Raw genomic sequence first — 27,188 nt, forward strand, 5'->3', positions numbered from 1 at the left:
CATTACCAATGGCGTAGCTTCTTCCAAGTTGGTGATAGGCCAAGACCTCTTTTAACGTTGTTCCTAAAGCCAAAGGGGTCACTTCACCCAATATGTCAAAGTAAATCATGTTCACTGTTCAGGACTAACCTCAGATTCACTGGCTCTTCGCTAAGATGCTATGCCATTAATGGCTTGTTTGCTTTCATTAACTGTACCCTTGGGTCAATTATTTTTCGGCCAAATTAAAGTTGAATGAATTAATTTCTTTGAAGATTTAATTTCAAAAGATAAATGATATAATATCATATGATTTGTAATACTACGACAAGATAAACTTAGTTATAAGTTCGGCATATTTGAAATTTTGAACTGTTTTTTTTTTCCTTTCTTTTTTACACACCAGTTGAATTGTCTGTGCTACTATTATGCATTATCTGTCGGCAGTGGAAGCATAATGGTTATATATATTTTTTTTCTAAATCATCTTGCGTTCTTTCCAAGGGATTTAAGATTGTTTGATTAAATTTTTTTTATAAGTTGTTTGATTAATTATTACACATTATCCAAACTATTGTGGGTTAACGTAGATGGTCTTTGTAGTTTGTTATACTATTATTGAATCAATTGATGTGCTTCTAATATTTTATTTCCATTAATTAAAATTTAACTAAAACATTGAAAAAAATTAAACTCAAATTTACTTAACATGGCTTGCTTGGTACTAATTATTAGGGTAAAAAACTCAAATGCGCTAAGGGGAGACCATTTTTACCCAAATTCGCCAAATGAAAATCTGAGATATCAATCCACCAAAGTACAATTTTATATAATTCGAATCAATAAAATTCGAATTATAATTACATATAATTCGAATTGATACACTTCGAATTACTCCCAAGCACTATTCGAACGTAGTTCGAATCAACTAGCATCGAATTATGCATGCATGGTTCGAATTATATTAATTCGAATTACTTAGATCACGTGGGTTAGGGTAGTTCGAATCGAATTGATTCGAATTACTCTCAGATTGCAACAAGTTGTAATTCGAAACGTATTGATTCGAATTACTCACATTTCGGCACAATAGGTAATTCGAACCTTATTGATTCGAATTACAAGTGAATACCCTATAAAAGGAGTTCGAACCTAGTTCATTCGAATCAGTTTTCCAATCTTATACCCCACAAAATTCCAAAGAAAGTGACCCAAAATCGGCCCGAGAAAGTCTGTAGCAGCATACTTAGGCGATGGGGGACGATCCGGGAAGGCTGTATCGACTGGATGGAGTCGCTCATATAGCCGGGGTGATCAACGACGAGGTTAGTGGTTTATGATGGTGGTTTATTATATTTGTATATGTTAGTGGTATTGTAAATCGGTATTTAATGTGGTTTATGATAGCGGTTTTAAATGCGGTTTTATTGGCGGTTTATGTCAGTGGTTTTGGTTAGTTGTAGTGCATGCGGTTTATGTAAGTGGTTTTGCCCGTGATTTTTGTAAGTGGATTTGTCCGTGGTTTAATGAGTGGTTTAATGAGTGGTTTTGCCCGTAGTTTTATTAAGTGAATTTGCATGTGGTTTATTTTTCTAATATTTTGGATTCGGTTTGAGTGTGCGGTTTTGCTTGCGGTTTTGCTAGCGGTTTAGTAGAATTTACTTTTGCATGTGGAATTTAGATGCAGTCTATGTTTGCGGGTTTTGTTTGCAATTCTCGTTGTGGACTGATATATCTCCAATTGCATTTTTTTTGTTACTTGGTTACGTCGTGAATTTTATCCGTTAGTGGTATTGTGAGTCGTTCTAATTATGCGGTTCATGTAATGCGCAGCCCCAGCCTTGCATATCGAGCATGCGGCGGCAGCAGGGGATGCGACTTGATGAGAGGTACGTTCCGTACTTGCAAATGGCAGGACTATACCATCTTGCGAGACTGAACGACAGATGGTTCCGATTGGACGAGTCCCTTGTCAGTGCATTCGTAGAGCGGTGGCGTTCGGAGACGCACACGTTTCACATGCCCTTCGGTGAGTCCACCATCACCCTTCAGGACGTCGCGTACCAGTTGGGGTTGTCAGTGGACGGACATTATGTCAGTGGTTGCCTGGCAGACTTCCACGTATACATAGAGGTGGCAGGCCAACTTGGCAGTGGTTCCATGAGTTGCTTGGTGTGTTACCTCCCGCGAACCAAATACAAAAGTTTGCAGTGAACTGTACCTGGTTCCAGGAGACTTTCACAGAGTGCCCCGAGGGGGCAGATGAGGAGACGGTCAGGCGCTATGCCCGTGCCTATATCATGATGTTGTTGGGCACCTAGCTGTTTGACGACAAGTCCGGCAATCGTATTCATATCAGATGGTTACCGTTTGTGGCTAGGCTTGAGGAGATGGGTGGCTATAGCTGGGGGTCGGCGGCACTAGCATGGTTGTACCGGTGCATGTGCCGAGTAGCCAACAGACATGTAGTGAAGTTAGCTGGGCCGTTACAGTTACTTCAGTCTTGGATCTTTTGGCGTTTTCCTGGTTTTAGGCCTGCTGGGTATGATGTGTTTAGCTGGCCCCTTGCCTCGAGGTACGACTATCGTATTGTACTATTTATCTTTATTTGATTTATTGTCAATTACTCATACAATTTTATGCCTTTTAGAATTATTCACTAATGCAGTACCGTGTTTAATTTCCTACGCAGGTGGTCAGGTTACAATCCTGGGATTAGCGAGAAGGGACCTCGGGTGTAGATGGCTCGACTGAGGATCGACTTGTTACAGGCTCGGGATGTAAGTAAGCTATTCTCGTATGTATAGTCAATGCTTCTTTCAGTTTATATGGTTTAACGAATTCGACAAATGGGTTTGACTTGCTTTTTTCAGTTTATATGGATGCCCTATAGCACACCCGACGTCCTCTAGGTTGTCCATCCGGAGGTCTTGGAGCCTCGGCATACGATGTTATGGCGGTGTCTGACGTCCCTGAAATATTTTGTGGTGGTTGAGTGGCATCAGGTTGATAGAGTGTTACCGCAGTTCGGCGGCGTACAGCCTCTCTCACATCCCGCCCTGAACATCGACTTCTTGATGTCGAAGGACGGGAGAGGTGGTGACCGTTGGTTCCCGTCCCATTTACAGCATTAGCACCTTCACTGGGAGACACGTGCGGACCACGTGTTACGATTCGACGTTGTTGCTGACCCGGGACCTTCATATGAGTTCTTGGCCTGGTGGCATCAGCATGGGAAGAGGTTCTTGTAACCTGAGATGTACCTGGGGGATCCGAGAGGTATTCCTATTCCAGTTGAGGCGACGCAGAAGGGTGCCGGCCGAGTTCCAGATATGGACCGAGTTGACGACGTTCCTGACAGGCGTCGTGTTGAGAGGAGAGCTCGAGTCGGGACACGTCGTAGCCAGCGTGAGTGGAGATGGCTGGATCAGGCTATGGAGGAGGGTGACGAGGCCGGGAGGGGCGGTGGTCAACGACGAGGGCGTGGAGGCAGGCGGAGGGGGTCCTAGGCAGGATATGCCTGATCGTGTTGATCATGCCGTTGGAGTAGGGGCTGCAGTGGAGGGTGTTAGGCCCGCTCATGGCGGACTTGGTGGAGAGTGGCATGGGTCCGATGTGGGACATCCATCGAGCCATGCTGACACTGGGCTTGGAGAGGGGCCTCTAAGAGATTACTTCGTTGGTGTTCCAGCTGATGACCAGGGCTGGTCAGGAGACTACCCCATGGGTCATTCCGGGATCCATGTTTTCAGAGTTTCTTGCCGGTGATGGGATTGACGCAGATTTTGGTGGATCACATTTCCTAGATGAGATCACCACCATCATGCAGGAGGATGACGCTGCCCGTCGACGGGGACAGACATCGGGGACACAGAAAGCGTTAGATGTCGATCTGAATGAGCCTCCCTCCGTGGGCCCTGTTCAGCCTTTCGCCTTGGGTGGGACCCCAGCATCTGCACGCACTGGTGCATCACATTCAGTCGCCGGACCATCCTCGTCCAGGCCCATACATGTCCAGCCTATGGCGCCTGACTAGCCACCCCTGGAGGACGAGGAGGACGAGATCGAGGACGAGGAGCCCCTTATCCATAGAGGTCATAGGGCACGAGTTCCACGCCGTTGTGGCACGGGGTCACACCTCTTTAGATGATTTATGTATCGTTGTATATGTTATTTCCTTTTCTTTGTTGTATGTTATATCATTTCATTATCGTTGTTGTATTTTATTTTGTTTGTCCATCAGATCATGCAAAAGTTTGTTTAACATTACATTATTGTGTATTAGTCACAGTGAGAACATGTGTATTTTACTTATGTATTTTATTTCCATAATAGCAAAACACATATAACATACATGTCTTCTACGAGACGGATTTTTCAACACTGAAAACTTACTAGTTAGGAAACCAAGTACATCTTTTTCCAGAAAAAAAGTACAGGTGATCAAAGTAATACAAAGTAGAACACAAATCCAGACATAACTGTAAATATCACACTAGATGACTGGGTCCTCCGGCCTGTGGACAACTCCGGCGAGTGTGTCCGGGTTGCCTACAGAGGCCACATCTCTTGGGCTAGTTCGGATCTGCCTCATCCATATTGGTCCGTATCCGAGTGGACCTCGGACGACCCTCCCTCGCACGCCTCATATTTGGGTCTGGTATAACGGTCGGGCCGTCATAAGGTGGCCAGAAACCCTCCGGGATGGGAGGAGTGAAACCCATCTGTATACACTGAAAACCGAACTAAGTCGATACACCGGGTGGATGTATGGCTGCCAAGTAACACGTGAGTAGGCACAGCATGCCAATGCGTGCGGACATGGGAAATGAAGTGCCTGGAAGTACCCACAATCACATGTCTGAGAACTCAGTGAGACCCTGTAGCTTCCTAGTGAGAACGAACCAGTCAGAGTCGTCTCTGCCACTGTGTACTCCGAGTTATCCCTATCATACACAGTCACCGTGAAGCACCTAGCCGTCTTCAGATTGGCCTCGATACACTTTACCAGGTATTGACTGAATTGTTGTCCGGTACCCAGCTGTGCCTGTGCCTCCCTCCCCTTGTGGACAAATAGTTCAGCCAACTTACCGTATGTGGCCTTCACCAACGAGCACACAGGGAGGTTCCTAACACCCTTAAGGATTGAGTTCACACACTCAGAGATATTGGTCGTCATGTGTCCGAATCTGCGCCCCTCATCACAATACTGTGTCCACAACGAATACTCAATCCTGTTCGCCCAGTCACACATCGCCGGATTCTCAAAGCGCAGAATGTCAAACCAGTAATCGAACTCTACTTCGGTCTTTGCATATGCTGCATTCACAAGAAGCCTCCTAGCATCCTTGCCCTTGAAGGTGAGGGCGAAATTGGCTGCTACGTGTCGAATGCAGAATGCTCAGTATGCAGCCAGAGGTAGCCATCCCCCATCAGGAGCCTCAAGCGCGGCCTTGATGCCGTTATGCCTGTCTGAAATAACTAGCAGACCTGGCTGCGGTGTCATGTGCTGACAGAGGTGAGAGAGAAAGAAGGACCACGAATCAGCATTCTCACCCTCAACTAGTGCAAATGCCACAGGGAGTATGTTGGAGTTCCCGTCCTGTGCAATTACGACAAGCAACGTTTCCCCATACTTACCATATAGATGGGTGCCGTCAATACTCACCAACGGCTTGCAATGACGGAATGCCTCAATACAAGGTGGGAACGTCCAGAACAGCCTATGAAAATAAGCCTTAGACTCGTCCAACTGGCCCCCAACTCGAACAGGGCATGTCCGAAGGATTGCTACTGAACCAGGCATGGTCAACTGGACTCCTAACACCCACCTAGGGAGCTCGTTGTACGACTCATCCCAGTCACCATAGATGACGGCAACAGCCTTCTGCTTCGCCATCCAGACCCTCCTGTACGTCGGCCTGAATCCAAAGTGTGCGGCGGTGGCATTTAGGAACACCTTAATGTTGACGGATGTATCAGCCCTCACCATTGGCATAATGAATGTCGCTATCACATGATAATCCAAATTCCTATGGTCGCTGGAGATAGAGGTGGCAAGACACGTATGCGGTCCATTGTACCGTTTCACTTCCTAGATGCCCTTGCGCTGCCGGAGACTCAACCGAATCAACCATGTGCACCCATTCCCAAACTCAGAACACTTTCCCACATACCGGCGATAGTCAGACTCAACTACCTTGCACTGTACCCCTCGGCGGATGCTGTAAGTCTTCACACTCAACAGGGCCTCATCTTTATCCTGAAACTGCTGACCAACCTGGAACTCTGTCATACCAGCAGACCCGTCCACATCTCTAGTGCCAAATCCAGCAACCTGCCCAGGAAGCCCATCCTGCCTCATGACATCTAGGTCCAATGATGAAAAATGGGGTGGGTACTGCTGTGTCCCTGAACTAGATCCACCTGCAGCCCCTCTCGGGTCACTCGCTCCGAGATCATCGCCGCTGTCATCGGCAATCAGATCTGGCTCAACATCATCATCATCTGGATCATCAAACAATCTGTCTCTAACACCAGCTGGTGTAGCACAATGTACTGGGGTCGGAAGATGTTCCCCTGTACCAACCTCGTTGCTGACATTGCCGCTGAGATCAACAGCGAACGAAGGGGAGGCAACAGGCTGGATCGGTGGCTCGTACGCAGGGACAGAGGAAGAAGCAACGGCAGGTCTCGAGCTAGAACCGGCCACCGTGGCTACAGCGTGCATATTCCGGTTCGAACCCCCCGAACTGGAAACCACATCAACCAACTTTGCCAACAGCTCCGGTGTCCTCACCTCGGGAAACTGCCGGCGACAATGAAACATGACCTGCAAGTCCTCATCACTCCCGATCGTGAAACAGTCATACTTCACGGTATCTTGGAGCACCGTGGTTGGAATGCGATAGAAAAACTTCTTAACCCTTTTTCACACCTTCCAGACCAAGTTTCAGCAATACAAAGCTAACAAGGTCATCATAGCTAGGCCTCGCGATAATACAGAGAGGATCCTTATCGGTGAACTTCACACCGGATCGAGTTTTTCTCTTAATCGATCTTCTGTGGTGAACCAACACTAGAAAACTATCCTCACCAGCCATCTGATCCCTCTATTGAGAGAAACTCACGTACACCTCATATATATAGAGCTATTCCTCACAGTAATTTGAATCAAGTCCATTCGCACTATATATACGTAATTCGAATTAACTCAATTCGAATTACTTTAAATTACCAAATGAGAGTAATTCGAATCAATTCGATTCGAACTCCCCTAAGCCACGTGATCTAAGTAAGTCGAATTAATATAATTCGAACCATGCATGCATAATTCGATGCTAGTTGATTCGAACTACGTTCGAATAGTGCTTGGGAGTAATTCGAAGTGTATCAATTCGAATTATGTGTAATTCTAATTCGAATTTTATTGATTCAAATTATATAAAATTGTACTTTGGTGGATCGATGTCTCAGATTTTCATTTGGCGGATTTGGATAAAAATGATCTTCCCTTGGCGCATTTGGGTTTTTTACCCTAATTATTATATTTTAATTAATTACCTTTACTTAAGCTAGCAGATTGTCAGCTAATATATTTTGTGCTTATGATTAGGGATAACGAAATATTCTTTTGCTTTTAATCTTGATATTATAAATATACAAATTTTTATTTAAAATAAAAGAGCTCAAGATAATAAAGTAGAACATAGAAAATAGAACGAACAAAATATCTAACAATAACAAATTAAAAAAAAAATTCAATCTATAGCCATCGCTAGTATTGTCATAAATAATTATAGGGGTCAATATTATTATACTCTTTATAGCTTGTGAAAGACCTGTTGATAATTTTTGCTACACTTAAATCTTTGTTTTTGAAGATCTTATCATTTATTTTTAGTCGAATATTCCAGATGACAGTAGAAAAGTCAATCAACTACTTCTTTCGCTCTTTCTTTCTACCAGATACTTTTGTCCAACTTTTGAAGTGTTACTTAAGTGTACTTGAAATAATCCACACTTTACTAAAGACATTCAACCAAGCACACCACACCTACCACGTAAACTTATAACTAAAAAACAAGTAAAAGATATTCTCAACAACCTTGTTACATAACACATATTATTATTCTAATCAAGAACACCTAATCAGCACTATCTTTTCTTGATATTCACCCAGCAAACTAAAGCAAATCAAGCAAATAACTTAATTTTTGGTGGCATGAATCCTCTCTAAATACACTATAAGAAAAATGTTGAATACCATCGAATTTACCGACAGAATAACGAAAATAATTTGACAATATAACCCTCACCGGTAACTAATTACCATCAGATTTCTCAATCCGACGATAATTACTGGTGAATTCTTTGCCCAAAAACTATTTGGTTAATGGCGAAAATTTTTTGCTCGTAATTTTAGTGCCACTACATTATTTCGCACTGACCTACCATTGGATTTTTCCATGATAAATTTAATTTTTTTTATTTTTTTAACACAATTAGTAGTCACATTCAATTTTTTTTTATTTGTTTACACAATTAAGAGTAAAATTCTAAATAATAGAAACCAAATAATGATTTTATTAAATATCAAGTGTAGGTTCAGAATAAAAAGTCAAATAAATAAAATAAATCAAATAATCTAGAACAAAACCCTAATCACTACGGATCCTGATAGTCGTTGTCGTCGTCATCTTCCTGGTCCTACTGAGGCATAGGACTAGGCGATGATGTCGGTATCCCTCCAACAACGCTACTGCCACCAGCAAGCTAAGCATCTGCTCGTGGTACACCACCATCTGTTGTTGCATCAGCCTAATCCGCTCTAGCTCTTGCCTAAGCTCCAGCCTGAGGGAATCTGTGTCTGACACACTGCGAGGAACTCGTTATACCTCTTCTCGGATTATTGCAGTTGTTGAGCTTGTCGGTGATGGCTCTGGGTGAGATTCTACACTTGCTCTCTCAAATCGACACTATCCTCGACTTTGACAGTGCTGGTGGCAAAGGCGGATGAAGCCCTTAATATTGAGGTATAGAGGTTGTTGACAAAGAATGATCTCAACCCGTAGACGCGATTCTTGTACGACTTAGATGTAATCTCGCGCCAAACTATATCAGGATCGTCAACTGAATCAGTGGAGTTGTTGCTGTCCTCTCCAGTATGCTGAGATTACTGGGTTATGACCTCCAATCTTTGCGTGTAGGACTCTTGTGTAACATATGTTTTTATTAGGACAATAGTTAATTGAAAACTTTATATCACATAATGTTTACTCACATAATGATCTGTAGACTGCTGATCAGCAAGCGTCTCCTTGTTCTCCTTCAAGGTGTGAGTATACTTGAAGGTCTCTGTTGTCACATCACGATCCAATGACTTAGAATATACATATTGAAATAATATGTTAAATAAAGTAATAATGACATTAAATATCAAAGACAAAATAAACTTAATAACAAAATGAAACAAGCTACACACCATCTTGGCCTTTATCTTCATGAAAGTCACTGACCTACTAATACACTTCGAAGATCTGGTCGATGCCCTGTTAGCTCTATTTGTGAGATGGTGCCCCTCATTAGTCTCCCAATGGATGTACAGTGCATTCTTAATGTCCAGGCAGAGCCAAATAGTGAGGTGGTCACTTCTCTCACATACTTTCTGCATCATTTGCTGAAGCCGCCTAGCCATCCGACGGTTGAAGATCTTCTTGATCATGGCATCGTGAGTCTTCTCCCATATAAATTTCTCCTACACAAAGAAACATTTAGCAAAAGTTAATCGAAACTAAATACATAATTAAACGAAATAGAATATATAAATTAGCTAAGGTTTGAATATGTTGAGTTTTTACTGCCTACTTTTGAAACCATACTCTCTAGTCTCAGTAGGGATCTTCTTGTAGCTCAGCCATAGGTGGTTGTACATCAGCTTAATGACATTAGTTCACTTCTGTGAACATGCATTGTTATTTGGCACAAACCTATCAATGAAAAACTTAAGATCCACAAACACATATGTTGAAAAAGAATATCTAACTAGATTGCATTTTGAAAGACATTAAAATAATATTCACGGCGTCAAACTATTAGGCCAAATCGTCATCCGTAGTGGTAGAAGGGCATCTGGCTAGAATCCGTGAGAGAATTCTAGCACTGCGGTGTCTATAACGACCCAACTTCTAGGACGTCATGATCACACTGGAAGCTAAGAATTACTAACTTACTTTTCTTAATTTAACTATTATTTATTATGTGAGCATGAATCGATGTTAAAACATGATCGTGTTGTCGGGTTTCTTTGAAAACATTTGATTTGATAAGTAGAGACATTCAAAGATAAGTCATAGGTAATAACAGATAAAACAGTTTAAAACTATCACACATATACACATCGCATGTCAATTTACATCATATAGTTATGACACTCTTAGAGGTAGCTAGATAATAACTATATACTTATACATACATATAATATCTCAAGTCCTGACCTGTCCAACAAGTTCCTAAATTGGAACCCGGGCTAGTCTGATCTCTATACCCACTTAATCCCTCTAGACTACAAAAGCGAAGGATGGATACTCTATGTCTTCAAAACTTGGGCCAAGCTGAATGTCGTCAACAAGCAAAATAATATCCATCACTCCTCCGCACGATCATACATCGTTACTGGGCCGCTGGTGCTCCATCTGAAGGGGAGAAAGGGATAAGAATTTAGGGGTTCTTAGTAAGGTTAGATGTTATTAGTTAGGTTTATTAATTCTTTAATATTTAATAGATAAACAGCATAAATATAGAAAATGTCATACAGAAAGGAAATACAGAAAACACCAACATTCACACAAATTACATAGTAGAGTAAATATGCATAAACAAGCATATACATGTTTGTCCTATGTAGGCCAGAAACTCATGTGTCGGTTTATACCTTGCAATCCAATATTACCTAAGAACCAGTCTTAGATATATTTTTCTTTTGTGTACTGTTCGTGAATATGTATCGATGTGGTTAAGAATACCACCAGTTCATGACCACCGGCAATCATTGCAAAGCTTGAAGCCATAATATACGTATAAAGAAAAACATCGATCCAACAATTCGTAGACATCTCTAAGATCAATACTCAAACAGTTCGTGGGTGTCCCCACATTCAATGATCAAACATTTCGTGGGTACTTTCCAAATTAATTCATCATTCCATTCACGGGCTTTCCCACCTTTAGACATTTAACAATTTGTGTACTAAGCAAGCAGGACGGAACTCTCATCCTTGCTAGGCGAATATTTAATCCATTAATTCTCTCTTACCATTTCTATATCTTCCTTCGTATCTAATAATCAATTATCTATTCTTCATTACTCATTACTCTCTTCTCTGTACTGTTTTAAGCATTCTTTCCTTAAAACCTTGACCTTCATATTCATTTCATAAATTTCACCTTAACAATCTTTTTTCAAACCATTTTCAAGTACCTTATACTTCGTCTAATCTTTTTCCTTTTTTCATATCCTAATTAATCTTTCATAATTTTTCCTACCTTATCCTAGACTTTTTATTAAAAAAATTTCTACATTTTAGACTTTGAAATTATCTTTTTACGTCTTTTACTATAATTATTGCCATATTCTTAAACTCTTACGTACTTGTCTCACTTTTTACTTAAACTCTTTTTATATCTTTTAAATATTAGATTTAATCTCAGAATTGTTGTTTATGACTTAATCCATAAGCTTTAGTTAATTACATTTTATCTTACCAATATTTTAATTAATTACCTTAGCTCCTCAATATTTTAATTAACTGCATTTTACCTTAGTAACTTTAATAGCTTATATTTCTTCTCTAAGTATTTTCAAAACCCTGTTTTTCCTTTTATTTTTCACAACTGGTGCCCAGCACCTTCAAAGGACAAAAAGGTCTATCATAGAACGTAGGTGCCTAGCGCCCATGTGGGTTACATGGTTGGGCGCCCAGTGTAACATCCTGGTTTTTGCGATAGAGATTCGCGTATGCGAGTTTTATGTTTTGTTCGCGTAACGTCTATGATAAATTTTTTCTGCAATCCTTAAATAACATCAATAATAATGTAATATTAATATTCTATTATTATTTAATTTTATTTGACGAATGATGGTCACTTGATATCGGTCCCGAAAGATTGTAAAAGCTCGACTTTACTAATGTCATTTACATTAGTAATTTACCCAATCCTTATTTTAATTAAGTATCACCACTTGAGATAATTAATTGAGTTTTTACCATGTTCAATTACCTTAATTACCTTTCAAGATATTTAAAAATTAACCTCACTGACTCAACGGTTTAAATTCGCGACGCGCAGCACTTAATTTGCTATATGTCGCGATACATGCCTCTTTCCCCTTGATTAAGTTGCACGTAGTCACTAATCAAGCTATATAAAAGCACAAAATTCTCTCTCTTTTCTCAAGGAATAGTTGAGGCATGCATGGAGAGAAAAGAGAGGATTTTGGTTGATTTCTGACTTTCCGAGCTTGATTTCTTGAGATCCGTGACCCCCCACAAAAATTCTGATTAGATAAAAGTGACCGTATCTTCCTCCTGTACGTGGTAACGTGTGTTTTGTTTGGTGAAATCATGAAGTATATCTACTCCTACCAGGAACCAGTTTGGCCAAACCAAAGGAGGGGAGAAACTACCGAGTTGTCGATATTTTCGCTCCGCTTGACCAATCAGAAACCTCATCCAGTATTTTTTGTGTGATCTATGCTTCACAGAGGTAGGGTTCGACTCTTTAATCGGTTAAAATTATGAATTAATTGATATATATGATTGGATTGTTGTCTGTTGATATTTGTTGTTCAAATCTGTAATTGTTGGCTGTTGAAATTTTAGCTAAATTACTGCTGAAATTGTTATTGTGATTCGGTCATGTTGAGAAATTGAAAACTGAGATGTTGTTGAATAATTGGCTGAAATCTGAGTTATATAATAGTATGTAACTGAGTTCTATCGGTCGGATATTGATTTGGAATTAAATATAACTAAAACGAATATTTTAAATGGAGGGTTCGTGTAAAAAGGAGCAGAGACTTGGCTTTGAGAAAGATTTAATGAATAAAAATTATTTATTTATAAATATATGAACTTTATTGAAATTAAATTGAGTTTGATTTTTGAATAAAAATAATTGGTTTGAAATAAAGGGTTTAAAGTGGAAGACGACTTTGAAAAAAATATGACTCTAGTTGAATGAAACAAGGTTTTTTTTTTTTTGAAAACGGAAAAATCGTGTCCAATTTACTTATTTTAATGAAGTTTTGAGTATTTGAAAATTGTACAATATTTTGAATAATTTATAAAGTAACCAGTGAAGACTGAATTTTTTTATAGAAGTTCAAAGTTATTTAGAGTAATTTTTAAAGTACGTAAATTTAATTAAAGTAACTTACAGAATATACCATTTTTCAAAGTTTAAGCATATTTATGTATTTTAGTCTAGTGGCATATTTATGCATATTTTTTTAAAAGTATTCATAGAAATTAAGCATAACTCTGAGATATTTGGAAAAGTGATTCTAAAGTTAATCTCATGACCTACTATGTTTTAGTTTATTATTTTAAAAAAATTGTGGAATTTTGGATAAAGAATTATTATATCTTGAAAGTTATATAATTATGTGATGAGATAATTGTGGTTGGAAGTGCTACACCAATGATTCTTCTTGTCATCGATTTATCGGGCGATTTGCTGAAGAGCGGTATGGGCGCTATAGCCCAAGAGTGTGAGCCGTCACTTTAATCGTGGGAGCAGTAGGGGCGCTATAACCCAAAAGTGTACCAGGCACTATACCCCGAAGCGATGGCAATGAGAAACAACGTTTGTAAGAATGTAATGTCGAACACGGGTCGAAAACCGACGGATGAGCTCATTACCTGCACTAGGTCTAGACATGCCTCATACTTGGTTGTGTATATCACTTGCTATTTGTTTTTGTTTGTTGTTTGCTCTATGTTCTTTTGTTGTGGTCTGATTGATTCAGAACACATGACCGTTATATAAAAAGCAAATTAACTTATTTTACCCCAACCCTACTAAGAACTATCCAGTTCTTACCCCCTATCTTCCTACCCCTTTCAGATGGAGACGGGTGTCATTTTCTATGAGTTCGAGCAGCCTTATGTGTAGGAGAATCCTGTCCTTCACAGCTTCTATGTGGTGGCTGTGGAGCCTCAAGTCCGTAAGTACGTAGTTAGAGATCATACCTTTCAACACCCACTAGCTTCTCCTCTCTTTGATCCCGATACACCGTATGCTTTTCTGCTGTCGTGGTTACATTCCGATTCTATTCACCATCCTTTTGATCACATGCATGGAGGTCCTATTCTAACACATCAGGATGGTCAGATAGTGCTTGAGCCTGGCCTTGTCGTCAATGACTACATCCCTGAGTCTCCTCTAGTAGGTTTGGATATGTCGATAGAGTCTCTTTCTACTTGCTCCTCTGACCCTTTGACCTTAGAGCCTATCGGGACTTCCTCCGTAGCTTCTGGTCAGCCCTCAGCAGTTGAGTCAATTTCTCCTAGTGGAACAGTTTTTGTAGGCGACAGCAGTGATGGTAGTCCCCAGAGTACATCAGAGGTCATTATTATTTATGACAATGAGGACATCGAGGAGATAGATATTGTGGATCTGAATTCTGAGGATGATGAGGATCCTGAGATGGATATAGAGAGCGTGGACTTGACTTCTAACAACGATTAGGTAGTGACACCAGCTTCTTCATTTGGTAGCTCTCCGATTTAGTCTTTCTTTTGTCTTAGACCCTCACTTTTGTTTTCTAAAAGATTAGTTTAAAAGACTAGCCCAGTCTGGGCATCAGATTAGGGGTTTCCTATAAGCCAGACTCCGAAGATGTTTTGAGTTATATATATGTTCAGGACTGTGAGAGAGTAACTAACTTTTCATCTTGTAAGTGCTATATATATATATTTGTTTATCATTTTGATTGTGATTTTATTTTCTTTAAGAAAGGTTTTTCATAAAAATTGAGTTTCATTAACCCAATTACAGGCTTGATATTATTAATAACAATGTCAATGTAGTTTCAAGTTGGTAACACTTGATGTTTCGGTATGAGCATGTCATACTGGAAATTAGGTCGTTATACCCAGCGCCTTCAAGCATGTATATGATTGGGCGCCTTACATATATTTCATGATTAGGTGCCAAATGCCCAGGTGAGGTCCCATGAAGGGTGCCCATAGTGCCCAAAGTTGCTAAAGAGAGAGAGCGCCCAGCGCCCAAAAATTCATCCACCAGAATCTATCAAAATGTCATGGAAACATTTAGTTTCAAACCTCAGACATTTAGCCATAAGTCAGCATAAAAACACATTTTGTTTATAATAAATTTACCAAACCTTACCTCATCATGTTAGCTTATAAAAACTGGTTTTTTCTCGACGATTTCTAGATCGCTTTCTTCCTAGTTTTTTTTTAATAAAAAGTGACTTATAAATCATAATATATATAATAACAAATCTTCATTCACAGGCTCAGAAAAAAGTTTCTGACGTTGACAAATCTAGTACGGTTGTGAAGAAGAGGAAGAGACGACATTTTAATCGGTTTAGATTCTTCGTTAGAGTTTTAGAACCAAAGGATCGAACATTAGAAACTTACCGATTATGGAGTTTTCAACCTTTTTCTCTCGTTCTCTTTTTTTCCAAGCTACGTATGAAGAAAAGAAGGAAACCAAGATGTGGCACTCAAGTCATGTACGAAGACAAGTAAGCAAGCAGGAGGTGGCTATAATTGAAGCTGGCCAAATCTCAAGGGTGATTAGTCACCCGTAATAATTAAGAAAATATTACTAAAGGGATAATTGCTAAAACTAGATGTGTTAGATCATAAGTAATTATACTCCTAGAGCAATTATAGGAGCTACTAGTATAAATGATACTAGTAATAAGAGTGCCGGCATTAATCCGTACTGGTAGATTTTTGGCTTGGTTATTATATTATTATCATAAAATATCATAACTAAAATATCAATAAAATAAAATTATCTTAAAATATTATTATAATAAAATATTAATATTTATTTTTTTCTGCACTTTTAAAATCAGCCTGTCAAGCGCATTCTAACCGTGTTATTGGGATTTTGCGAATTCCTAGTGTATGAAGCTCGAGAAGTCTGTTACTGAAAATATGGGTTGTTATATTATCTATCGCTAGAGGTGGTGTCGTAGTCGAAGTAGTGGGTTGCTGAATGAATGGGGTGGTGAAGGAGTCCACTCTAGTGAAGTAGCCAGGCGACTTCCAGGTGGCGGGGTTGGCGCAGCAAAAGGAGCCACATATTTGGGGTTAGGGACCATGATGAATAGGTAATCCTGTGCACCCATTACCTATGAAGTCCCATGGGTGGTCAGAATAGAGGGCGACGGCCGAAAAGTCCAAGGAATACTAGTAGACGCCCTCCTTCTATCTAGATTACGAGGCCGATTCGTGACACCTATGCTTATTGTCATGTCTACAAAGAGCATACCAATTAACACCAGTCATAAAAATAATATGATAGCAAAAATATGTGCACAAAACCATAAAACAAAAGAATCTGCATGCAAAAAGCCTTTTAGGATTAACCCCAAATAATGCAGCAACTTGATAGAACTGCAGGAACATAACAAGATAAAATTCAAAGATACTTCAAAAATCAGTGACTCTAATCCAAATCACAACCTACAACTCAAATCCTACTATAAAAACACCTCAATATAAACAACTAATGCTTGCATACATGTAGAGTTTTCTAAATCTAAACCACCTCTAACAATGTTAGTTGGAATTAGTTCAAATTCAAAAAGTCAAGTAGAAAAAGTTTTCTAAATCTAAACCGCTTCTAACAAAGTTTGTTGAAATTAGTTCAGATTAAAAAATTACTTAAGATACAAGAAGTAGGAAGAGCTACATTTTAGAGCATATCAAAATTAAATTCAGATTTTGTTCTGATTAGATTTCTTATTTTAGTAGTTTAAATTAAATTTGAACAAATCTATGAACTTCAAATTCGATTTAAATTTTGCTGTGTCTTTCGTTTTTGCTATGTCATGTCTCGAAAAAGACTTTTGTTTTTAATTTTATTATTCAATTATATTTAGATTTTTTAAACATTTTGGTAGAGTTTCATCTATAATTAGAAACCTCCTCCAAATCTAATCTTTATTTTTTAACAAACCAAACAAGGATTTAAAAGAAAATTCGACAGATTTTTCCTTTAACTTAAAGATCTCTGCCAAAAAGTTTTTTCAAATTTTCACATAGGAAATAATGGCAAGCATTAATTAAAACAAGCATGTATTCAAGCAAACATCAATTTCTAGCCGTTCTAGTCACAATTTCTTATTATTCCGAAATTTTTTAGTAAACAAGAGTTTCGAGAAGGCGTCACTAAAAAATTTTCTCCTACATCCATCCTTAAATTCTATCCTAAGAAAGTAAGTCAGACATAAAATTTAAACAATTCATTATATTTAGAGATAGAAAATGAATTCACTTGAGCACTGCACGAATAACCTACAAAATATAATTACAGAAACTATGAAAGAAGTGAACTCCAATAGATCTCAAACAAAATAATAGTCCTAATAATAAAAGAGGACTTGTTAAATTCACTAAGTAAAACTAATTCAAAAAGTCATTTAACTTAAGTAATATAATGAATCTAATTCATACAAATATATTAATTTAAAATACAAAACCTAATTCACTTGAAATAATCTAATTACTAAACAAAGTTAATGCTAACTACCTAAATTGATTGACTTAACCTTAATAAATGTAAATAAGAACATGAAGTTTAAACACAACTTTTCAAAAAAATTATAAATTTTAAACTTCAATTTTAAAATTGAAATATCCTAACCAGTAAATTAAAAAAAATAAAATAGAATTTAAACACAAAATTTAAAATAAAAATTTTCAAAAGTAATTGAAATTTTAAACAAATTTATATTTTAAAACAAAAAATCAAATACAAAATTAATAAAAAATATATAAAATACATATAAATTCGAGAAAATTAAAGAAACCTAAACCTAAAAATTGACAAACTGAAGAATAGGAAAAATTCACACTAACTTGAAGGAGGAACCTGAGGCAGCGAGAGTGAAGGCTGGAGCCCGGCAGCGACAGCAATGGCTGGAACCCGACAGCAGTGACGGCTCACGAGGCAGCAACATGGAGATGGAACCTGAGACAGCGATGGCGACATCTGGCATCTGGCAGCAACGACGACCCACGAGACAGTAATAGTGATGTCTAGATCTCTGGTGAGAAAGGGAGAGGAAAGGGAGAACCAATGTGAGAGACAGGGACGGATCCAGAAAATTTAGTATGGAGGGCCGAATTTTAGATAAATTTTTTTTTCATTCCATAAAAATAATTAACATATAGTTATTAGAGTTGGTTTTTCAAAAAATTTATCAAAAAAAATATATATATAATTATAATTTTTTTACAATTTTATTTTTAATATGCTAGTTACATAAAAAAATATAACAATATCAATAGTACATTATAAAATTATAAAGTACCAATAATTTATAGCGTGTTTAGTTAAAAATAATCACATATTTTATTAATTAAAATTAATTCTTTCAAAATTTTTTAAAAATTTAAAAATAAATGATAAATTATTAATTATTTGAAAGACACAATACCTTTATAGAATACAAGATATAAGATATTTTTATAAAAGTCTTTTTTTCAACAACGTAAATTTAGAAGAAAAATAAGTATTTTTTATAAGAAAAGAATATCTAAAGTACATAATGTGATTACCAAAATATAACTACGCAAATAATTATTAATATAATAATATAAATTTTAAATATGTTAGTATAAAATAAAAAAATGATTTTTTTTAGATAAATATAGAAAATATTATATAAAAACTAATTTGAAAGTTACAAAGACTTGAGGATATGATATTAAATTAGTTAAGTGAAAAATATTAGTGAATTAAATAATTAAGACATAAATCTATCACATAATAAAAAATAATACATATAAAAATACTAAATTATATAATATTTTTTATTTTTTTAAATAAATATCTCATATATAAATATAGTTTTTAAAAATTTTGGGGGGTCGAGGCCACTACTCGCCCCCTCTAAGTCCGTCCCTGGTGAGAGAGAAGGAGTGAGGAGAGGGTGAAGTTACAGAAGTGGGGAAAAGGGTTTCTAAATTTGAATTTCATTCAATTTTACCGTCGAATTTATCAACGTATAAATTCGACGGTAATGTACTGGTAGTTGTCCAAAATGCCGCATTTCATTAAATCACATTACCGTCGAAAATTTTCGACAGTAAATCCCTCGGTAAAATTGGTGCTTATAAAATAAATTTTTGTGCCCTTCTTGCCGTTAGAATTAGGGACAGATTATATGGAATCCAATAGTAAGATTTTTTTGGGACGGATTTACACTTGTAACCATTGAAAAATCTGTCGTTAAATTCGTCGATAACTACCCTTGCTAAATCTATCGGTAGTTCGATACATCTGACAGTATTAAGCATTTTTCTTATAATGATATTACTAGTGAAGCTATAATTCATTATATTCACTGAAAATATTTTTTCCTGCAAAACCTGCACAAAAGAATTAGTTGAATAAACACTTTTTTTTTCAAATTTTTAGAGAACTCGATCCTTTCTCTCGATTGTTAGCTTGACTGATAGCTTGACTGATTGTAAAGACTCATGAAATTGGTTAACAAATTAATTAAAAGAAGAAAAGATATTGACAATTAATATTACACATCTAATATGTAAAGATCACATTCAACACATGAAAATTTTTTTAAAATTCAATAAAAATATCTAAAATTTAAACTCAATAAAAGTTTTTCTATTAATGAGCTTGAACTTATTTGATAATTTAATATAATATTAGCTGAAATTGACTACAGTAATATTAGAAAAATAATAAAAAATCAGTGCAAACAACTGAAATTTATCTTATTTAATATTTATTAATTTTAACGATAATTAATAAATATTAAATAAGACAAGTTTACGCTATTTTTTATAGCCTCCCAAATATTATTGAATTGCCTATTATAATTAAAAAATGCTAAAAAATCAATAATTTTTTTAATGTTAATCAATAATATTTAAAAATATAAGTTAAAAATATATTATTAAATTATTAAATTAAAAAAACTTAAATTAATAGTTAAAAATAATAAATTATACTTTCTGTTAAACTTTTCTCATTATAATATTAGTTTTGTGGTCTTGCTCATTATTCAAGACTCGAGAGTTTCCTAAGTTGTTTTTGTTTACATGCGTTGGTTAAGTAATAGGAGTCCATCACTAATTTGGGATGTGATATCTTCGATATTGTTTATAGGAAGGAATGGGACACGTAACGGGGGGAAATGAATACTGTACTGTTGTGTGTATAATTATAGTATCATTGTAAATAGAGCCACTGAGAGTGTCTCGGAAATTTAATCGACCGCTTTTTGTATCTGAATATACATTGTATGTGTATATATAGCTGGTGAATGAGTAAGGTTTTGGGCACTATAAGTTAGGAGAGAGCAAACACTCACTTAGGCTTATAAATCATGCAGATGACATGACCCAACCAGATTAATTTGGATAACACCAAACTCAACTCGATTTAACTTTTTATTGTAGTTTCATCCTCTTCTTCAAGGTACCACCCTCTGCTGAATTGCTGATCGCTTCGATCTCCGTTCTCATTATTTAGCTACCACCAGCCATGACTGCAGCAGCTTCAGCAGAAATCGCTCGAACTGTTGTCGGCATTTTAGGTCTCTCTCGCACTCTAATTAATTAGTTACTTCATCTCTATCTACTATATCATCATTGATCTTAATTACTTTCTTTTGTCTTCCTCAGGAAACATAATTTCTGCCTTCCTGTTCTTGTCCCCAGTGTAAGTTTGATATATTTGGCCTTCATTCTTAACTATCCCTTTTTATGAGGCCAATTTTTTGTTAATTTTTATCTGCATCTGATCTTCCTAGAGTAAAAAGGAAACAAGTGTCTTAATGCAAAACACTTAATTAATTAGTATTGCTTGTGCTGTTTTATTATTGGGTTTTAAGGTTTAACGTTTTTATTGATATTTAATTTGATTATATGGTAATTAGCCAATTTTAAGTACTTAATTACTTTGGTTGGATAAAGATAACTCTTTATTTACTTCACTTGAACAATAGTCTTTCTTAGATACGGTTGGTACTTCACTTGAACAATAATAATTTATTGTTAAATATATTAAATTATTTAAGATTAATTATTAATTTTTTGTCTAAAGACAAAAATGTTCATTTTTTTTATAGGTATTGGGAGTTGTGAGAGGGGTGGGGAGATCAGTTGAGTTGATTTAAATTTTTTTTTGTGTGGTGGCCTGGTGGGGGAGGGGGAGAGTTGATGGGTATTTTTGCTGAAAAATGATACGATCTTCTACTTTCAAGTTACCGTACCTTACCGTCTGTATGTTAAATGTCAAAAAGCATGCACGAATTAAATTGAAATTTGGGGCTAAGCAAATTAAAGCATTACGCAAAGATTGTTAGCATTTGCGTTGTCCTTGTATGCACCATGCATGTGTTGTTGGGCCATTTTGAATGAAAAAGCATTGCATATGTAATGTAACAGGCCAACTTTTGTCGCTATATGGAAGAGAGGTTCAGTGGAGCAGTATTCTCCCGCGCCATACCTAGCGACGTTAGCGAACTGCATGGTTTGGACCCTCTACGGGCTACCTATGGTGCACCCACACAGCCTGCTGGTCGTGACCATCAACGGCTCAGGTTGCGTGATCGAGATCATCTACGTCACCCTTTTCTTGATGTACTGCGAGCGCAGCAAGAGGCTCAAGGTTTTCATGTGGCTCATGGTGGAACTCATTTTCATTACGGTTCTCTCCCTCATCACGTTAACCCTGCTTCACAACCTCAACAGACGCTCTCAGCTTGTCGGATCCACATGCATTGTCTTCAACATTTTGATGTATGCTTCCCCCTTGGCCGTTATGGTAAGTACTAACTATACACCTCACCATCCAAAACAACCACTCTACGCTATACTCATGCTATTCCATTATTCCATTCCAGAAACTGGTGGTCAAGACCAAAAGCGTTGAATACATGCCCCTTTCCATCTCACTGGCGTCCTTTGGGAACGGTGTGGCTTGGACCACTTATGCTCTCATTCGTTTCGATCCATTCATGACTGTAAATACAACTACATACAAGCCCCTCTTTTCTTTGTTTCATTTCTATGCCACCAGTTAATGAACTGAATCAATCTTATTGACAGGTACCAAATGGACTTGGCACATTGCTATCGGCGGCGCAGCTTATTCTCTATGCCACGTATTATAAGTCAACCAAGCAGCAATTAGCAGCAAGGAAAGCCAACGGGGAGGTGAACCTTTCACAGGTGGAGGTTCGTGATGGCGGCCAAGAATCCAAGCCTAATTATTCATCGTGATCAATTATAAATCATGCTTATGCTGATTATTATCGTTATGTCATTATTCCACTTTTTATTTTATTTTTTCTCTTTTTGCTGATGTATGCCCTCTATCTTTTGGGCGAAAATTAATATGTAACCAGTGTGTACTCTAGCTTCCAAGGGAGTCGTCACACACATGCATGCAAGTACCAAGAAATTAAGTGTATGCTTATGGAAGTTAACGACGAAAGTCTGAAAATACCCCTGCTCAATGCCTCTTTGCACAAGTATAACCTAATAGGTAATTAAAAAAGATAAAAAAAAATATCCTTCAAATTTTGCAATGAAGAGCCTTTTTCAGAAGAATAGAATTGAGACGCCCACTGTAATACAACCCAATAATAATAGTAATCAACTGATTAGAGCAGGGGAAAGTTTAAAAGGCAAGTGAAAGCCACCAAGGGTAGAGGCTAAATTAAAGATAAAAAGCAAAACAGAGAATTGCTTCTCAACAGTGCATTCAAGTAAGTAATGATACCCATTGTGTCTAGGTAAGGTAAAAATAACTAATCGATTAGCGCTAACAGATTAGCATCCTATCTGAGTGGTTTGAGGGAGCCAGGGAGGTTCCTTAAACTGCGAAGAACAGAACTTCCACTCCATTACTGTACGGAAACAAGCAAGCTACGCCGTCTCGGTTTGGGCCGGACCTCTCCGTACAGTACATCAACCCTTTTATTGGGCTTCCCACTAAAAACTCAACCATTTGTCGGGCTTGAGTCGTAGTCACAGTTCCCGCGCTCTTTACATTTGGAATTTCCTAACTCATTCTATTCTGCGCTTTTGGTTTGAGGGGAGAATAGAGTAGAATGGAAGAGTCGAAACGATGGTCGGTGACTTACACAAAGCACATCAAACAGAAACGCAAGCTCTACCTCGATGGATTCCTTCACCTCCAAATCTCCACCAACAAGGTCTCCATCCCACCTCTTTTTCTCTTATCTACCCTTCAATTTCAAATCCAATCAGGCGCAATTAATTCGCTGTGCAGGTGGCGCTTTACGATGAGTTCGAGAAACTCTTGGTGTGCAGGATCTTGAAGACAGAGGAAACCGTTGCCTCTGGTGAGACTTTGGAGTTCAATGGCTACCTTGTCGACATTGGCGATCCTGAGGGCCGGCCACACAACAAGCCCCATTCTGACCCCAAGCTTCCTACAAAACACAGGACTGCTTCAAGAATATTCAGGACTCCTACCGTTACGAACACCAAAATCAATGCGAATGGGAACACTGCACAAACACGGAAGCCTCTCAGTCCATCTCAACGACTTATCAAAGGTTCATAATGCCAAGCTTATTTATTTAATCTTTTATTGCATATATGTTAGTTCGGTAGATTGACTTTTTGGTTCATTTCATTTTAAGTAATTGAAGATGTTAAAATTTGAAAGTGGTTGGTTTATATTTTAAGTTATGCTGCGATGGGCCTCTTAACCACGTCAGTTGGTTAGCAATAGTTTCTTGTTTGAGCTGCATTGTAGATTTGTAGTTATAAAATGGTGTATTAAACATTGCAGAATTTAAGAAGAGAGAGCTGTTGAAGTATGGGTCACCAGAGATCAGTCCGGAAACAACAAAACCTAGCTCAACAGGTTAGTCTGTCATCAAATACTTTTCAGTTTACATACTTCGTAGTTCTGTCTTGCGTATGTGCAAGTAATTTTCCATTTTTTTTTTTTTAATATCCAAACAATCCAAAATTTCTGTTTCCAATTAGAGTGGCAGGTGCTATACACTACACATCTAACTCAGAAAGAAAAGAAGTACCATGATGGATTTTTACGGCTAGTTATCCATGGGTCTCGTGGAGGACAGGTTGACTTTTAAACCCATATTTCTTGTATACATAAAAAAAAAATCATTTAGTAAATACATAATTAACCCTTTTTCTTTAATGAATGCTTATTCCTGCAATCCTGCTGTCTGTGTCTCTATTTTAGGTTATGCTGTTTGATGAAAGCAGGAAACTCCTAGACAGCAGGTTCTTAAGGAAAGATGATGTGATTAGACCTGGTGAATCAGTTTCATTTGATGCATATTTGATCGACATTGGTGAGTGTCAAGGAAATAAGAAACCGGATTGTAGTGCTAAAGGAGAGAATTTAACTAATGTTGATAGCACAGAGAAGGTGGACAGGCGGCATATTTCTCTTGATAACGAAACCAATTTAGCTGTTGGAAAAAGGGGTTAGTTAACAATTTTTGTGATTTGACAAAGTTTTATATTTTCTCAGCTCTTTTTTAAGATGCTGACTACCTTTTCTCCCATTGTTCTTACTCCTTGCAGCTCTAATCTGCAGTATGCCATTTGCATATATTTACCGTGAAATTGTTTCTACTTTCTTACTGTACTTATCTAATTTTTGCCATCTAGTCCCCTATGCATTTGTTTTATTTGTTCCTGTGTGGTTTCATTATTCAGCTTTATCTTTCTTTTCACTTTAGAATGGCAGGTCCTATATACAGCACAGTTAACAAAAAAGGCCAAGAAGTATCATGATGGTTTTTTGGAACTTGAATTTTGTGGATCTCGTGGGAGGCAGGTTAATTTTTGCACTTGCTGTGGATTACTTATTATCTCCAGAAGACCATAAGTGTCTTTTATCTGTCATCGATTTGTCTGTTATCATCCTGAAAAAACTTTAGTTGATGTCTTATGTTCTGTTTTTAAGCTTGGCATAGTTTCAATTATTTTTTTCAGGTTGTTTTATATGATTTAAGCAAAAGACCTTTAGAACGAAGGTTCCTAAAGAAAGATGAAGTTGTAAGATCCGGTGAATCATTAAAGTTTGATGGACATTTAGTTGAAGTTGGAGAACCTGAAGGAAGCCATCAATCTCTGATGAATGAGCAAGAGACTGATAGTAATACTGTTGTTCAGAGAAGAATACTAAGACATGGACAAAATGGCCTTGTCAAGGTCAATCTACCTGTTTCTAAAGGTTAGTTCTTGAATAATTAGAGGTTTGAAGTTTATAGTTATGATACCATTTAGAAGTTTCATTTGAACGTTTTAGAATTTACTATATATTCCCCCCCCCCCCCCCCCCTTCTTTTTTTCCTTCTCATTTTACACCCTCGGTCACATTATGTTAGGTTTTCGTGTCCATTGCCTACAGTTTCTGCTCATTAAGATCAAATTTCTTTTTTCTAATCTTTAGTTTGTTTTTCCTGAAAGAACTATAGATTGACAAGTGTCTGTCTCAGAAGTGGATTGCAAATACTAACATAGCCTCCTTCTATATACTTTCAGGAAAGATAGTTAACACTTAATAAGGATTATATGTTCCCGGCTATTCAATGCTATATTGACCTTGTCCTTGTGTATAACATTGCAGGACTACCTCCAAGTAAGCCTTGTATTGAGCAAGATGCAAGCATGAACTGTCTCTTTCCAGGGAAAGAAGATATGAAGTCAGAGAGGACAGTCTTACCAGTTAAGGCTTTACGTGATGGTTCGTACTTAATGGTTGCCTTTGGCGTGACTCTTATCTGCAAGGAGGATGCATTTTAGAGGGTTTTTCTTTATCAACTTAAGGACCTGAATGTGACTGATTTCTGGTATATGTGCAGCCAATCAAATATTGTCCATTTTACAATACCCTACGCCTCAGGAGAGCTCCGTCATAGGTTAGATAGAAAACATAACTAGATGCTAACATGCTTCTCAGGGCCTGTTCATGTGATTATATTGGATTTCTATAGGTGGCCAATCACGCCATGGGTCATTCCTCCATACTGTGGACTGCGGATCAACTGGGACTGTGAAATCCCTCGATTCTTCGTTTTCTAAAGGCAAGTCAAGTGGAGCTTGCAAATTTTGACTAAATTCTCAGTAGCTATGCGTTATAATAACATCTTAAGTAACTCTTAGTTGACTCTGCTTAACAGGGAGTGCCAAAATAATGCCCCAACAGGTCTGTTTTCTTTGACTGCTTTGCATTTTTTTTTCATGTGCCATTATTTCCGATAGCAATGCCTCGCCTTGCCTGGTCATATATTCAGCTGTCTCAATTTTAAAATATTGCTTTGAGTTATATTTGTTGCCCGCTGATGTTGGCTTATTCATATAGACTTCGAGTGATCACGTCATCATCAATGAAAGTGAAAGTCCTGAGGATGAAACGTTCCCAAGCTTTGACCTTGGATTTTAACAGGTAATGCTTCTTGCAGCATGGGTCTAGTCTTATTATTATCTTTTTCTTTTATAGGAAATCGCTATACTATACACATTTTGTGTTTTACCATGTCCTTTACATGCATGCAGGTGTGCAAGGTAGGCATTGGTTTTTCAGCTAATTGGTGGAACGGTGGGGTAGATAAGGAAGGCAGGACTAAACCGACTCTTGGATCGCTTATATCGTTATAACATAATTGAAAATAGCTTGAATTGATGTCTACCTTTTATTCGATAGTCAGTAAAATCAGTTGAACTAGTTCAAACATGGTCTGGTAATTTCCATGCACTATCTGTCTTACCGACTATAATATAAAGTCAAGGGACAAAATTTCACTTAATTCCCCCAAAATCCATGCTTGATATTAATATTTGGGGTTTTATCATTATTTATAAAGTTAGATTATATACTTAGATACTCATGAATATTAGAAAATAATATGAAAAAAAATTAAACATGAATTGATAAGTTCAGCAAAA

The 27,188-nt window shown here is 37.4% G+C and overlaps 3 protein-coding genes and 1 pseudogene across 5 annotated transcripts; 3 read left to right on the forward strand and 1 right to left on the reverse strand.

Annotated features, from left to right (window-relative positions):
• Window positions 1-3,236: 3,236 nt before the first annotated feature.
• On the forward strand, window positions 3,237-4,129 carry LOC148571742 (uncharacterized; annotated as a pseudogene).
• A 495-nt stretch (window positions 4,130-4,624) lies between these two features.
• On the reverse strand, window positions 4,625-5,971 carry LOC148571743 (uncharacterized). Its single transcript, XM_088507315.1, has 3 exons — window positions 5,861-5,971; window positions 5,470-5,581; window positions 4,625-5,355 (listed from the first exon to the last, which is right to left on the reverse strand). The coding sequence occupies exons 1-3, from the start codon at window positions 5,969-5,971 to the stop codon at window positions 4,625-4,627; spliced, it is 954 nt and encodes a 317-aa protein (XP_088363441.1).
• Window positions 5,972-20,483: 14,512 nt separating this feature from the next.
• Window positions 20,484-22,719, forward strand: LOC107630678 (bidirectional sugar transporter SWEET4). The gene is made up of 5 exons (XM_016333881.3): window positions 20,484-20,815; window positions 20,904-20,940; window positions 21,669-22,047; window positions 22,127-22,246; window positions 22,332-22,719. Exons 1-5 carry the CDS (start codon window positions 20,764-20,766, stop codon window positions 22,503-22,505), a joined length of 762 nt encoding a protein of 253 aa, XP_016189367.1. The 5' UTR covers window positions 20,484-20,763; the 3' UTR covers window positions 22,506-22,719.
• Window positions 22,720-23,088: 369 nt separating this feature from the next.
• Window positions 23,089-27,048, forward strand: LOC107630677 (uncharacterized). Of its 3 annotated transcripts, none has more exons than XM_016333880.3 (13): window positions 23,089-23,443; window positions 23,521-23,809; window positions 24,049-24,123; window positions 24,249-24,346; window positions 24,472-24,718; window positions 24,977-25,074; window positions 25,233-25,473; window positions 25,870-25,986; window positions 26,105-26,161; window positions 26,237-26,326; window positions 26,423-26,448; window positions 26,605-26,688; window positions 26,799-27,048. In XM_016333880.3, the coding sequence occupies exons 1-12, from the start codon at window positions 23,339-23,341 to the stop codon at window positions 26,683-26,685; spliced, it is 1,524 nt and encodes a 507-aa protein (XP_016189366.1). In that variant the 5' UTR covers window positions 23,089-23,338; the 3' UTR covers window positions 26,686-26,688; window positions 26,799-27,048. The 3 variants fall into 3 exon arrangements, 2 of the variants coding, with proteins under 2 accessions (XP_016189366.1, XP_088365853.1); XR_015907600.1 differs by having other exon boundaries at window positions 23,131-23,443; window positions 25,870-25,967; XM_088509727.1 differs by lacking the exons at window positions 26,423-26,448; window positions 26,605-26,688; window positions 26,799-27,048 and having other exon boundaries at window positions 23,131-23,443; window positions 25,870-25,967; window positions 26,105-26,284.
• The last annotated feature ends 140 nt before the right edge of the window (window positions 27,049-27,188 follow it).

The sequence above is a fragment of the Arachis ipaensis genome, chromosome B3 (genome assembly GCF_059453495.1).
Source record: "Arachis ipaensis isolate K30076 ecotype BB chromosome B3, ASM5945349v1, whole genome shotgun sequence".
Lineage (NCBI taxonomy): Eukaryota > Viridiplantae > Streptophyta > Magnoliopsida > Fabales > Fabaceae > Arachis > Arachis ipaensis.